Source organism: Natrix helvetica, assembly GCF_964273705.1.
Source record: "Natrix helvetica genome assembly, chromosome: 3".
Lineage (NCBI taxonomy): Eukaryota > Metazoa > Chordata > Lepidosauria > Squamata > Natricidae > Natrix > Natrix helvetica.
In genome coordinates this window covers 116,949,369-116,963,890 of record NC_138549.1, presented here as the reverse complement: position 1 = coordinate 116,963,890, position 14,522 = coordinate 116,949,369, and the positions used below count along the sequence as shown (strand labels likewise).

The window sequence follows — 14,522 nt, the reverse complement described above, 5'->3', positions numbered from 1 at the left end:
ACCTCGGAATGATCGAAGGCTGAGTCAACCTTGGCTCAGGATCGAACTTTTGGCTGTAGGCAGAGCTAGCTTGCAATACCGCATTCTAACCACAGTATCATCATAGCTCCTCCTAAAGCCAAGTTTACTCAAGCATACACAGTTGATTTACCTGCTCTTTTATCATTCTGATTATCTCATGATGTGAGTTTTTCATGAGTAAAAATTTGCATTTGTAATGAAACAGATGACAGGTTAAATTTAGCAGCTAAGAACACTTCCTGGAATTCTTATATCTAGGTAAATAAAGAAGTAAAAGCAAAACTAAGACCCTATTATTTAACTTGACCAAATTATTGCTACTTTTTACATCAGTAAAAAGTATTCCAATTTGTAGAATTTACAAAATAGGACACCATATGTTAATGAAATTAAATCAGGAATAGAAATTTCTGGTCTACTATAAAAGTTATTTCTGCATTTTATGCTTTTTCAGCTTATTATAATTTCATTATATTGTGCTTAACTGCAAAAATATTTTCTTACATCCATATTAAAGTGAATGATTTATCTGACTAATGAAAAAATAGGTTTATAAACAGACCTCTAAACTCATTTTGAGTTAAAAACTTCCTTGATATCAGAAATAAATATTAAGTAGAACTGTGTGATCTTTTCTGATATCCATCCATTTCTTAAATATAGAATAGCGGTAATTAACTTCTTACCCAGGAGACCGTCAAAGTAAATTTGTGCTGCATGGACTCGCAGTAACTCTATTATCTTGTGCCTGCCAAGAGAGCTTTTAGGTTGAATATACAACACTGCTTCAGTTGGAAAAATACAATCCAATATTTAGATGAGCAACGTTTACCTGCTACCATTAAAAAGGCACTATAGTGGAACTAATGTTAACTCTTTTGCTATTTTGACTAGAGAAGAATCAGTTGATTCCCCCTGCTACCCCACAAATTAGGTATTTTTATAAAAACAAAATACTTATGTATTTCAGGAAAATATCTAAGAAATAACCAATATAATCACTCCCTTATCACAAAACTTGCTCTTGGAAAAATTATTATATGTACAGTAAGTACCTGCTGCCAATCTTTTTATTAAACTGGCAGACATGACTCTGGCAAAGATTTGTCCATATTGGTTGATTCTTTCTGCATCTACCAAAGCCCAGTTGTAAAATAAGAATAGAACAGGACGTGCAGTCAGGGGTGGCAGGGGAGGCACAGCCTCACCACTGTCATCATGAAAAGAAAAAAAATGGAAAAGGAAAAAGGCGAGAGCTGAGGTCAGGCTGCGCTAGTTGCTGCCTCACCGTGGATGACTCTGCTTAACTGTTTAAAAGAGCCTTTAAAAAAGCGCCCTCTACTATGAGGCAGGAGAACTGCATGCCTCATCTAGTCTGACTTTAGGCGTTTTATGATCACTCGAGCAGAGTTAAGCAAGGGTTAAAAGCCTAAAAATTCCTGACGTGAGGCACACAGTTCTCCTGCCTCATAGTAGAGGGCGCTCGTTTGGGCGGGGCTTCTTCAGAGGACCCGAGGCAAGAGCAGAGTTGAAATCCTCTCTGAAACAGCTGGAAAAGATACGTATGGGTCGGAGGGAGTGGGAGGAATTCAAACTTCATCCTCCTGGTGCGGGGCTTTGGGCAAAGGCTGGAGGGAAGGACCCTGGCTTGCTCTTCCTCCAAAAGTGTAGTTTGATTGCAGGCAGAGCCACGTTGCCTTTTCAAACCTGTAATCAGTGAAGCTGGGCTGGATCCTTCCGGGGCTGGGGGAAAGTGTGTGTAGGCCAATCCAACTTCTGTGTGTGTGTGTGTGTGTGAGAGAGAGAGAGAGAGAGAGGGAGGGAGAGGGAGAGGGGGGGAGAGAGAGAGGAAGAAGGGGAAGGGAGAAGAAAACGAAAGAAGGAAACTTCTTTCGCAAAAGAGAAAAGCAAATGCTGTCGCTTTAAATCGGAACTGAGCATGCCTGGCTGTGGAATTCTGGGAGTTGAAGTCCACAAGTCTAAAAAAATTTAAAACCCACCACTGGGTCAGTGCCTCACCAGCCATAAACCTCACCGCACGTCACTGGAATAGAAATATGTGCATATCTACATAGGGCTCCAGGTTCTCAGTCTCAAAACTTACTTACATTATATCCTATAGTGTAAGCTCTGAACAAAGATTAAGCCTCCTCTCCTCCCAGGTCACTTTGCTTATCATTTCCCTGGTCACTACTTCCCTGTGACTCTTCCTAGTTGTTTGCTTTCTTGATCTGTATCCAACAACCCTTTCTATTTGTGTCCCCCCCCCATCCTTATCACTACTAGCCTTGTCACCTCTTCCCCCATCCCCTCTATTTCCCCAGTATGATGAATTTTCCCCTCCTGTCAAACAATTTCTCACCCTGCTGCTGCTCCTCCCAACCCCTGGATAATCCTTTTTGCCTCCCTTATTATACTGCCCATCTGTCTCTAGCCACTCTACTCCTACAGGCAACAATCCTCTAAAGAATAAAATAAACAAAATAAAGCATTAACTTGCTATGTAATGGTTGGCAGCCCTCAGAGGTCAGAGTTGCACACCCTTACACAAAAAAGTGAAGATGACAGTATGTATATATTCGTTTTTTAGAAATCTCATATTGCAATTTAAATGGTACTGAAAAAACAATATTCAGTTCAGATGCCAAGGTAAGACTCTTTTTATCATAATTTTTTTTAACAGAGATATAACAAGGATTTGAACTGCTGATTATCTGGTTATTCACGCTGATTAATTTTGCATTTCTTCTTCTAGTCTGATACGATATAATTTATTTTTTTATTATTTACATTTTAATTTCCTTTGACAATAAATGGAAAACATTTTTTTAAATATACAAATCTTTAGAGTAAAACAAACTCACTTGAGGCATGCAGTTCATCTAGTTCTAAATTAAAGTGAAGTACAGGGGAGGCAGCAGAACTCATCATATGCTTGATCAGTGCTAAAAACAGTCTATACCAATTATATATTATATAATTTGATGTAACAGAAATGCTGATGCAATATAGCACAAGTAGTTTAGGTTCAGTGAAAACTACTTTGAATACATTTATGCAAATCATCTGTATGCAGTAATTTTCAGAATGAGACTGCAATTCTCCACGATTACCTGGAGGTAGATTTAAACAAAATTAGCATTTAGGACCAAGCTGTTGGGACACTGAATGCAGGAGTAAGTGGTTGAAGTGCACTAATAATCACTATTTTAAAACAAATGAAGCATAAAAGCATAAAAAGAGATCTTCCTGTTTTTTCATATTATTCATCATGGATTTGCATAGACCCCCCACCCCCAAAATCTAAAAAAAAAAACCATAGAAACTAAAATTTATAGAGAACAGCAGTATTTTTGGCAATATTGTAGAAAAAGAGACAAAATCTATTGCGTTCAGCATACGCTGCAGCAAATCCATCAGAAAGATAAAGCATGTCCTAATTTACTATGAAAATTCATCCTGCCAGACCTGCAGTTAAGAGTTAAAGAAACAAGATTATAAACCTTTACATTATTATTCTGGAATCCCATTAATTTCATTGGGATTACTATAGCACTAAGAATTGAGATCTTATTACTATTATTTCCAAGTTATAAAGTTAGTATTACAGAACATTATAGCTCAGCCTCTTACCCTATTGAAACCTTCTAAATGTGTTAGAATTATAATTCCAGTAATTCCCAGAAAGCTCCATACTGGATGATCATTTCTAATGCACAGATAAACTAAGAACAAACTTTCGTAAGTTAATGGATAATGACACAAAAGCATATGCTTAGAAATAAAGGACATGTGACACTAAAGCAGTGGGTCTCAACCTTCCTAATGCCACGACCCTTTAATACAGTTCCTCATGTTGTGGTGATCCCCAACCACAAAATTATTTTATGTTTTCCGTATTTTTTCGAAAATATATGTTTTCCGATAGTCTTAGGCGACCCCTGTGACAGGGTCATTCAACCCCCAAAGGGGTCCCGACCCACAGGTTGAGAACCACTGCACTAGAGTATACAAATTGAACAGCCATTTAAACTTGAAAAAAAGATAGACACCAAGATGAATAACTCCATCATTTAATGTTATTATAGCTACAACAGAATGCCTAGTACTCTAATCAATATTTTCTTGCTATAGCTTTTTCACTCACATGAACATGTTAACATAGTAAGTCACTATACAATTTAAGTAGATATACCTATCTACTTAAATAGGACAATAAAGGAACATTATCTGCCACTTTTCAAACTATTATTATTGAATCTGAGTTAGATTTCTGAAAGGGTATGCATTTACGGATAAGGCAATTCCAACATAGTTTTAATTTGTGCGTGCAGTTCATGCCATACCTCTTAAAAGAGATCTGCACTAAATGGAGCAGATTCATCCTTTTAATTCTATTTTGTATCATACACACTTCAATGGACAATAAATTCCTATTTGTACAATCTAACTTCACAGTATTTCTTCCAGGTACAAGAAAAATCTGAGAGGAAAATGACAGAAAAAAGAAATACAGCAAAGGAAGAAGCTAATAAAAGGAGAATTAAATAGGCACAGTGCTGTTTATATTCTATAGCTCCACATAATCACACTGAACATGGTAATTAGACATGGATAAACTTAGGAACCTTTACTTCCATGTATCTCAGAAAGTCTCCACTATCTGGTCTGGAAATTAAATTAAATGATCATATATGTGCAAACAAGTTAATACCAGATTCTCAGAAAATCTTCAAACTCTTGGCAAATTACAGAAGCAGCAGTATTATTTAATATACGTATAAAGTCAATCAAGAGAAGAGGCATATGATGATATCTTTAGACTGCCCAAACTAGTGAGAAGTGCTTTCAATGCAACTGTTCATAAAGGAGATGCAGTGAGTAGTGTAGGAGGTAGGATATGCTCGTAGATGGCTAACATGATCAGAATGCACAAAGTCGACAGTCTTAACAAGGACCCGATGCTGTCGTCGAGCCTGGACCATGTTCTCGATGTCCCTTGCTAAGATGACAGAATCAGCTTTGGAATACAAATAGAGCTCAGGCCATTTAGAAGGTTGGTTCAACATTGCTTCATAATGGCTTTCATGTATAAAGCGGGTCATAGGATACAACACAATCCGCAATGTCACTACCAGCACTGCAAATGACAGTAGAAGAAAGTACTTTATACACACGTTGTAGGATGCTAAGACAACCGAGAGAGCACGAACCGCACCCCTCAAGTTCTTCCTGCCAGGTGCACTATCGAAAACAGTTCCCGCTACCCTCAGATGCTGGAATTGCTGTTGAGTGTGAAGAAGTTCCACAATGTAACGATAGAGCATGAACCCGCCATTGCTGAAGACATGAAAGAGTAGAGGCTTCGTCTCCACTTCGTAATCAAAAAGGAGCTCCAACAGTTTTGTAGCCAGAGTCTGCATGGATTTTATACCCAAGGATTCTGAAAAGAACACATGTCTCCATGGTGCTGTATACCGGATCACTACACATCCCTGTGAGGAATTCACATGTTTTAGTGCGGGTTTATAATTTCCTTTTTTTTTTAAATGACAAAATGTGTTAACAGGACTCATATTTAGTAGAATTAAGAATTACTATTTTCAGTGTCAGTAATTCAAGCAAGTGGTCATAGCTTATAGCTTAATCTATCGCTGTGTTGTTAACATAGTATACAACCATTCAGATAGCACAGGATCAAAATATCAAACCAGGAGTGGGAAATTCAGGTTATTCTTCACCTCGGAAACAAAAGTTAACTGGGTTGTCTTGAACTAGTCAATCTTTCTCACCCCCTCTTCCCTCACAGAAAAATAAGATGAAGATTCTGTATGTGCTGCTTAAAGCTACTGAATAAAATGCAGGATATGTACCATATTTTTTGGAGTATAAGACGCACCAAGATTTTGAAGAGGTAATTTTTTTTAAAAAGTTTTTGCACTCTGCAGACTTCCCAAACCCTCTGTACGCCTCATTTTCTGTGAAAAACAGGGCATGCAGAGAGTTTGAGAGGCCTGCAAAGTGCTCCTGGGGACTTGGTGTGTGTGTGCAAAAAAGAGCAAAAAACAGGCCATTTTTTGCTCATTTTTGCCCTCCCCAGCCCCCAGGAGCACTTTGCAGGCCTCCCAAACCCTCTGCACATCCATTTTTGTAAAGAGTTTTGGGAGGCCAAAAATGCTGTATTCAGTGTATAAGACTGACCCAGATTTTCACCCTCTTTTGGGGGGGGGGGGAAAGGTCATTTTATACTCCGAAAATACGGTACCTACCTATGATGGTGGTAAAAAGCTGGACTAATGGCAGCTCCCTTTACTTATGCCTGTTGCAGTGCCTCTGCAGACACACAATCAAATTGGGGCACTTACAATCCCAGAGGTGCTTCAACTAACCCCCCACCCCCACCCCCACTTCTATCCCCAGGTTAAATTCCATCTTAGATTTTATTTTTTTTACATAGAATTTTCATGAAGAAACTGATTTCTTGTTTGATTCTTTAAAAATTCTGAATAGGTCTTTCGTGGGAAAAGTGAAGATGCTACACCTGGTATTGTTTTTTTTTTTTCCTTGTTGATTTCTGAATAGGCCAAGAATGGTTCTTTCATTTACAGAGAGCAACTGTAAGGTGAATTTATGTACGAAAAAATAATATTCACCTTCTGTTGATAGATGGCGCTGTATTTCTCTAGATACCTGTCCTTGCAGCCGGCCCATCCAAGCATTATCACCACCACCGGAGGATTGATTTTGTCTCCTTTTTCCAAAAAAGTTTCTGAAAATTAAAGAAAAATAAATTAAAAAATAAAATCTGCAGCTTGACAAAGAAATAATCCTAGCGCTAGGGCTCCAAAAAGGACACAGGTGCATGTCAATATCGGTGGCCAGATACCAACTACCTTGTAGTTGCATTGACCTTCCCCCCACCCACTTGATAAATTCATACACCCAAAGGTTAAAAGCACCTGAGCGCTGGGAAGAGATTCCAGACACCTGTGTCAATGAAACCCACCTTGGCTCTCATTACGACCCACGTCCATTTCCCCTCACCGATTCTCTGCCAGCCAATTCCTTCCAGCTCATTCACTCACCCGCACTTCGTTCCAAGGGAAAATCCACCACGCAGCCCAACTCCCTCGCTCGGCTCCCCATTGCTGCGCCGGCGTTCGCAACCGCCGCTTCCGTCTTATTCCTCCTCCCCGCTGCGTTTCCACCTGCCCCCCTCCCCGTCCCGGAAATGCCCGACTTTTTGTCCACCCAAACAGGAAGGATGGCCGAGCGCGCGCGACAATTCTACCGCGCTCTCCCTTAGCAACTTCGCGGCCCTAGCAACCGAGTCCCTGCTCGCCCCCGCCCCCCCGCAAGAAGAGAAGCGGCTTGAGGCCGCTCGGATCCTTCGCTAGTCGCGAAGGGCGTCCCGACCGGAAAAAGTGCGGAGCCGGGGCTCGGATAGTTTATTATACGCCGGGGATATATATGCGTGGTACGGGGAACTTTTATTTGAGGAAAAGCGAAGCGAGACGATAGGAAAACTAGGGGTCCTCAAAAGCGGAGGACGGAAAGAGACGGCGGGGAGGTGGAGGGGGGAGAGGCGGACTGGAGAGCACTGGATACCGTCAACAATAGCCTGAAGCCGAACGAGCTTTGGGAGGCTGTTTAGGCGGCTCTGAAGCAATGGAAGTTTTTACAGTCAGGTTATATTTTTTGCACTTCACGGCTGATCTCTGAGGAAGAAAGAAGGGAAGAGGAGCAAAAGAGAATAAAACGCGCAAGTGTTGCTCCCTTGAAAACGAGGTTTTGCTTTTGCACTTTTACTGTGTGTGTGTGCGCGCGCGCGCGCGCGCGTGCGGCCGCCCGCGCACACCCACCCACAAAAAAACAACACAGTAGGTTTTTTTTAAACAGATTAACAGTTGGAAGGGATCCTGTACTGTAGGTCAGGGGTTTCCAACCTTAGCAACTTTAAGCCTGGTGGACTTCAACGTCCGCCAGGCTTAAAGTTGCCGAGGTTGGAGACCCCTGCTGTAGGTCATCTAGTCCAATCCCCCGCCCAAGCAGGAAACCCTACCTACACCATCTCTGACAAATGGCAGTCCAGCCTCTTCTTAAAAGAAGAGCAGGGTACTGTGCCCCTAACAACTGCATGGTGGAATAATTCCCATCCCAGACCTGAAGGCAAGAAGAGGCTTACTGTTGGACGGCTGGGGTCAGTTTTCCGCCCAAGGTTTAGCAAAAAAAAAAACCAAACCCTGTGAATATTGTTGTTCTTTTCCTTATTGTACAAGAAATCCAGCTAAATGATAAAGAGCACCAAGACAAATGTAGCTCAAAATGCTAAAAGGGCTGCTCTTGATTTGACATGCAGGAAGGGTTTTCAAGAAATTTCAGAGATGCAGAACACTGAAAAGTCAATAGATTGATAAATAAAGGGCAGAAGGCAGCAGTAAAGTTTTTATACAGGTAGTCCTCAACTTACGACCAAAATTGACCCACCAATTTATGTTGTTAAACATGAAATTTATTAAGTGAGTTTTGCCCCATTTTACAACTTTTCTTCCCACATTTGCTAAGTGAATCATTGCTGTTGTTAAATTAGTAACACGGTTGTTAAGTTAATCTGGTCTGTCCCCCCGCATTGACTTTCCTCGTCAGAAGGTTGCAAAAGATGATCGCATGACCCCAGGACACTGCAACCATCATAAATGTGAGTCAGTTATGAAGCATATGAATGTAAACGTGTGAGTTTAATGTGTGGCTAAAAGAATGGTGTAAAAAGGAAGGCTTTAGTTTTATTAGTCATGATGTCTGCAGCTGGTTCAATAAAAAACTACAAAAGAGATGGTTTGCACCCATCCAAGAAAGGGACTGAGTTGCTTGGCATTAAATTCACAGATTTTCTGGATAAACATTTAAACTGAACAGCGGGGACAGAGAATTAATTGGTACAGAACATTTCTGTCCCCAGCAATCTAAAACTCATAGGGTTATCAGTGCATATAACATAGATGTTTGTGCAGATAAGATTATCGCTCCTGCTGTCAAGCAAAACCAAGCATTTAATAGTGAGTGCCATACCATGTGCATGAATCATACAAGTGGCAAGAAAATAGGGGCAGTCAGGCATAACAGGTTATGTAGGCAGTAAACACAGGGTCAATCAAAATGGACTCAAATGTCTATACATCAATGCACAGAGTATGAGGAATAAACAGGGTGAATTAGAAATTAAAGTAAATGAGGGCAGATACGATATTGTTGCCATTACAGAAACTTGGTGGGATGAAATCCATAATATACAGCTAGAAGGATTTAAATTATTTAAAAGAAATAGACCAAATAAAAGAGGAGGTGAAGTTGCACTATATATAAGAAATAACTACATCTCTACAGAAATAGAGCACAACAATGATGAGAACTATCTTGAATGCATTTGGGTCAATATTAAAGGTTGGGGAGGGGGGGATGACATTGCCATAGGTCTATACTACAGGCTACCCAACCAAGCAGAGGAAGTAGATGAACTTTTTGCTAGTCAGCTAACTAAGGTATGTAGGAAGCACACCACAATAGTAAATACCCTGACATCAACTGGGAAACAAACTGCACCAAGTGGAAGATCCAACAGGTTCCTAACAAACCTAGCAGACAACTTTGTTTCCCAAAAAGTAGAGAAGGGAACAAGGGAATCAGCCATATAGGATTCTCACTAACAGAGGAAATGATAGAAGGTGTTGACATCACAGGAACGCTGGGGGCAAGTGGCCATGCAATATTGGAATTCAACATTATGCAAACACAAGTAGTAGAACAAAGTCAAACTAGAGTCTTGGACTTTAAGAGAGCTAATTTCAATAAACTTAACAGAGAGCTTGGGAAGAATTCCATGGATGAGAATCCTTAAGGGGAAAACAACTCAAGAAGCTTGGGAAATTTTGAAAAATGAGATTACAAAAGCCCAGTCTAGCACAATACCAATGAAGAAGAAAAATAACAGCTCCCAAAAGAAACCAGTATGGCTGCATAAAGAACTCTCTGACAAATTGAAAGACAAAAAAGATAAGTATAAAAAGTGGAAAGAGGGGGACATAACTAAGACAGAATATCAGCAAATAGGCCGAGTCTGTAAAGATGAAGTAAGGAAAGCTAAGGCTCACAATGAAGAAAGGCTTGCCACAAAAGTAAAAAATAACAACAACAACAAAAAAGCTTTTTCCAACATGTTAAAAACAAGAAAAAAGTTAAGGAAACAATTGGTCCATTGCTGGGAGAAAGTGGCAAGAAGATGACAAGCAACAGGGAGAAAGCAGAACTATTTAACTCATGTTTTTACACAAAGGGATAAAACAGTCCAACCTATCAAAAACAGCACCACAAAAATCAGATTAGGAACACAAGTTGAAATAGGGAAGAAAATGGTAAGTGAGCACCTGTCTACCCTAGATGAGTTCAACTCACCAGGATCAGATGGATTACACCCCAGGGTTCTGAAGGAATTGGCAGACGAAATCTCAAAATCACTGAACTATATCTTTCAGAGATCCTGGAGCACCGGGGAACTGCCAGAGGACTGGAAAAGAGCTGATGTGGTTCCCATCTTCAAAAAAAGGGAAAAAATAAATCCAGGAAACTATAGACCTATCAGCCTGACCTCAATACCAGGAAAGATTCTGGAAAAGATAATCAAGCAACGAATTAGCAAACACCTAGACGTAAACAAAGTAATAGCCAAAGGCCAACATGGTTTTATCAAAACAGATCATGCCAGACTAATCTTATTGCATTCTTTGACAAAGTGACAAAATTAGTGGACCAGAGGAATGGCGTTGATATAGTTTACTTGGACTTTAGTAAGGCATTTGATAAGGTAGACCATAACCTACTACTAGATAAAGTAGAAGAATGTGGGTTAGACAGCATCACCACCAGATGGATTCGTAACTGGCTGACCAACCACACTCAATGTGTAGTCCTCAATGGAACTGCATCTACATGGAGGAAAGTATGCAGTGGAGTACCCCAAGGCTCTGTTTTAGGCCCAGTACTCTTCAACATCTTCATCAATGATTTGGATGAGGGAATAAATGGGGAATTTATCAAATTTGCAGATGACACCAAGCTAGCAGGAATAGCCAACACTCCAGAAGATAGGCTTAAGATACAGAAGGATCTTGACAAACTTGAGCATTGAGCACCATCTAATAAAATGAAATTCAGTGATGAAAAGAGTAAGGTTCTACATTTAGGCAAGAAAAATGAAATGCACAGGTATTTCAGTATAGCTGAAATATTGAGCAATATACAGTACAGGTGGTACCTTGCTCAATAGTAGTAACTGCGAGAGGGATCTTGGACTCCTAGTGGACAACCATTTAAATACGAGCCAGCAGTGTGCAGCAGCTGCCAAAAAAGCCAACACAGTTCTAGGCTACATAAACAGGGATAGAATCAAGATCACGTGAACTGTTAATGCCACTTTATAAGGCCGTGGTAAGGCCACACTTGGAATACTGCATTCAATTTTGGTCACCATGATGTAGAAAAAATGTGGAGACTCTAGAAAAAGTGTAGAGAAGAGCAACGAAGATGATTAGGGGACTGGAGACTAAAACTTATGAGGAACGCTTGCAGGAACTGGGTATGTCTAGTTTAATGAAAAGAAGGACTAGGGGAGACATGATAGCAGTGTTCCAATATCTCAGGGGCTGCCACAAAGAAGAGGGAGTCAAGCTATTCTCCAAGGCACCTGAGGGTAGAACAAGAAGCAATGGGTGGAAACTAATCAAGGAGAGAAGCAACTTAGAACTGAGGAGAAATTTCCTGACAGTTAGAACAATTAATCAGTGCAACAGTTTGCCTCCAGAATGCCCCAATACTGGAAGAAGATGTTGGATAGCCATTTGTCTGAAACGGTATAGGGTTTCCTGTCTAGGCAGGAAGACCTCCAAGGTCCCTTCCAACTCTGCTATTGTATTTGTATTTGTAACTCACATGACCATGGGGATGCTGCAATGGTCATAAGTGTGAAAAACAAGCTTAAGTCACTTTTTTTCAATCCCATTGTAACTTCGAAAGTTCACTAAGTGAACTGTTGTAAGTCGAGGACTATCTGTATATTGTTTCCAGGAAAATATATCTATAAAGCCACAAATTGTTCATTGCTGTTGTTTTCTGTTAACAATTGGAGTTTCTAGCTGTTGCTCTCAATGAGCATTCTAGTATACAGATTAGTAAAGTTAAATCTAAATTGCTCTTTTTTGCTGGTAGTACTCAGTTTTTCTAAGGATGTATTGTGCTGTAATCCTTGCCCTCTGGGCTCAATTATCTAAAATGTTTTTGCATTGTCAAGGCTCAAGTCAACTTGAACAAATAAGACCTGAAGCAGCCAATTAGTTTTCAAAGAATAAACTACATTAAAAGAAATGTGTGGTTGCCAACAGTATTTAAGGCTGTTGCATATTCTTGAGTTTAAAAAGCTGAAACAGAAATATTTCTTCCATATTATACATAATTAAAATAAATGCATATGTTTGGAATAGCTATTTTTTTCTTACAGAACATTAAAGTGAGATGAATTTTATCATCTTTCCATTTTTTGTACTTATCCTTTTTGTCTTTCAGTTTATCACAGAGATGTTTGTGCAACCAAACCAGTTCTTGGATTTCTTGGTTTTTTTCTCCCAATGGTATTGTGTAAATTTCAAATTGTTAGATTCCATTAATCATCTAGCAAAAGGGTTTATTTGGACAAAATAAGAACCCAAACATGAATAAATATATCATGGCTAGATCAATTAGGACAATGTTCTAAACAGCGGTGTATAATATTTTATGCAGTTGAATCATTCGGCATGGTTGCCAGAAATTAATAATCAAGAAAAGATGACAAACAAAAAGATACTGATCACCAACTGACAGTGATATTTTAGAGCTTCTTGCCTTTAAGAGTTATATAATACCTCCAATTTTCAGGTTTAATTATGGTATTAATGGAAAGATTACTTGATTCTTTTAACCAGAGAGAGATCAGAGAGCAGATGGAGATCCTCTCGCTCCGAATCTGACCGAACACAGGTAAGAGCCTATTTACGGACCTACCTTGTGGCACTAAGGGTGGCTAAGCGTCGATACTATGCCACTCTTATTGCATCCGCAGAAAACCGCCCTGCTGCCCTGTTTCGGGTGACCCGCTCCCTCCTTTCACAGAGGCCGCAGGAAGCCCCTCTGCAGGGTAGAGCAGAGGAATTTGGGGAATATCTGCAGGACAAAATCGCTCAGATCCGGAGTGAATGGGTCTCCTTTAGTGATCTAGGGGAGACATTGGAGGCGAGTCTTGAGGGACCATTCTGGGAGGAGTTTGACTCTGTTGCCGCCAAGGATATGGACAGGTTACGTGGGCGACTACGGGCCACCACATGTTTATTGGACCCGTGTCCCTCCTGGCTTGTACTGGCAGCCTGGGAGGTTACACGAGGCTGGCTCCAGGGTCTAGTGAACGCTTCGTTGAGCAAGGGTTCCTTGCCAGCCGTCTTGAAAGAGGCGGTGGTGAGGCCCCTGCTTAAGAAGCCTTCTCTGGACCCAGCAGAGTTAGCCAATTATCATCCTGTCTCCAACCTTCCCTTCCTAGTGAAGGTTGTTGAGAGTGTGGTAGCGCAACAGTTCCCTCGACACCTGGAGGAAATTGATTATCTAGACCCGCACCAGTCTGGTTTCTGGCCCGGTCACAGCACTGAGACGGCTCTGGTCGCATTGGTGGATGATCTCTGGAGGGCGAAAGATGGGGGTTGCTCCTCCATCCTAGTCCTTTTAGATCTCTCAGCGGCTTTCGATACCATCGACCATGGTATCCTATTGCGTCGGCTGGAGGAGATGGGGGTGAGGGGCACCATACTGCGGTGGTTCTCCTCCTACCTCTCCGGTCGGACGCAATGTGTGTTGATGGGAGGAGAGGTCGACCCTGAGGCCACTCACGTGTGGGGTGCCGCAGGGGTCGGTCCTCTCACCTCTCCTGTTCAACACATACATGAAACCGCTGGGCGAGATCATTCGAGGGTTCGGGGTTGAGTATCATCTATATGCCGATGATACTCAGCTATACATCTCTACCCCAAACCACCCCAACGAAGCCGTCGAGGTGATGTCCCGGTGCCTGGAAGCCGTCCGGGTCTGGATGGGAGACAACAGACTCAAGCTCAACCCCTCCAAGACGGAGTGGCTGTGGCTACCGGCGTCCCGCTTTATTATTTATTTATTTATTTTATTGAACTTATTAGTCGCCCCCTCTCCCCACAGGGACTCGGGGCGACGTACAGAGCAATAATCAAGATAGCACCATATATCGTGCAGAGGAGGTAAAAACAAGTCCATAAATAAGCATACTTACAAAGTTTAAAACCAAAAAATATTAAAAACAAAATTTCCCATTATAAAATGACCTGGGGTGGCAAGATTGTAACGTTTATGCCAGGCCGGCTTGACAAAACAGGTAGGTCTTCAGCTTCATGCGGAAG

The 14,522-nt window shown here is 41.0% G+C and overlaps 2 protein-coding genes across 3 annotated transcripts in view; one reads left to right on the top strand and one right to left on the bottom strand.

Annotated features, from left to right (window-relative positions):
• Positions 1-4,061: 4,061 nt before the first annotated feature.
• On the bottom strand, positions 4,062-7,228 carry TMEM53 (transmembrane protein 53). Of its 2 annotated transcripts, none has more exons than XM_081948680.1 (3): positions 7,107-7,228; positions 6,675-6,790; positions 4,062-5,516 (listed from the first exon to the last, which is right to left on the bottom strand). In XM_081948680.1, exons 1-3 carry the CDS (start codon positions 7,165-7,167, stop codon positions 4,854-4,856), a joined length of 840 nt encoding a protein of 279 aa, XP_081804806.1. In that variant the 5' UTR covers positions 7,168-7,228; the 3' UTR covers positions 4,062-4,853. The 2 variants fall into 2 exon arrangements, with proteins under 2 accessions (XP_081804806.1, XP_081804807.1); XM_081948681.1 differs by having other exon boundaries at positions 7,028-7,123.
• Positions 7,229-7,405: 177 nt separating this feature from the next.
• Positions 7,406-14,522, top strand: part of ARMH1 (armadillo like helical domain containing 1) — a 31,576-nt gene continuing 24,459 nt past the window's right edge. The window contains exons 1-2 of the mRNA XM_081946339.1: positions 7,406-7,498; positions 8,668-8,719. The gene's annotated coding sequence lies outside the window, so the exon portion shown is untranslated. The remainder of the gene's footprint in view (positions 7,499-8,667; positions 8,720-14,522) is intronic.

Bases quoted from the DNA above. Each gene is read 5' to 3' on its own strand.
- TMEM53 (XM_081948680.1), bottom strand. From the start codon at position 7,167: ATGGGGAGCCGAGCGAGGGAGTTGGGCTGCGTGGTGGATTTTCCCTTG. The intron at 6,791-7,106 runs GTGAGTGAATGA...TTTAATTTTCAG, and splicing joins TCCCTTGGAACGAAGTGCGG to AAACTTTTTTGGAAAAAGGA. The intron at 5,517-6,674 runs GTGAATATTATT...AATTCCTCACAG, and splicing joins GCGCCATCTATCAACAGAAG to GGATGTGTAGTGATCCGGTA.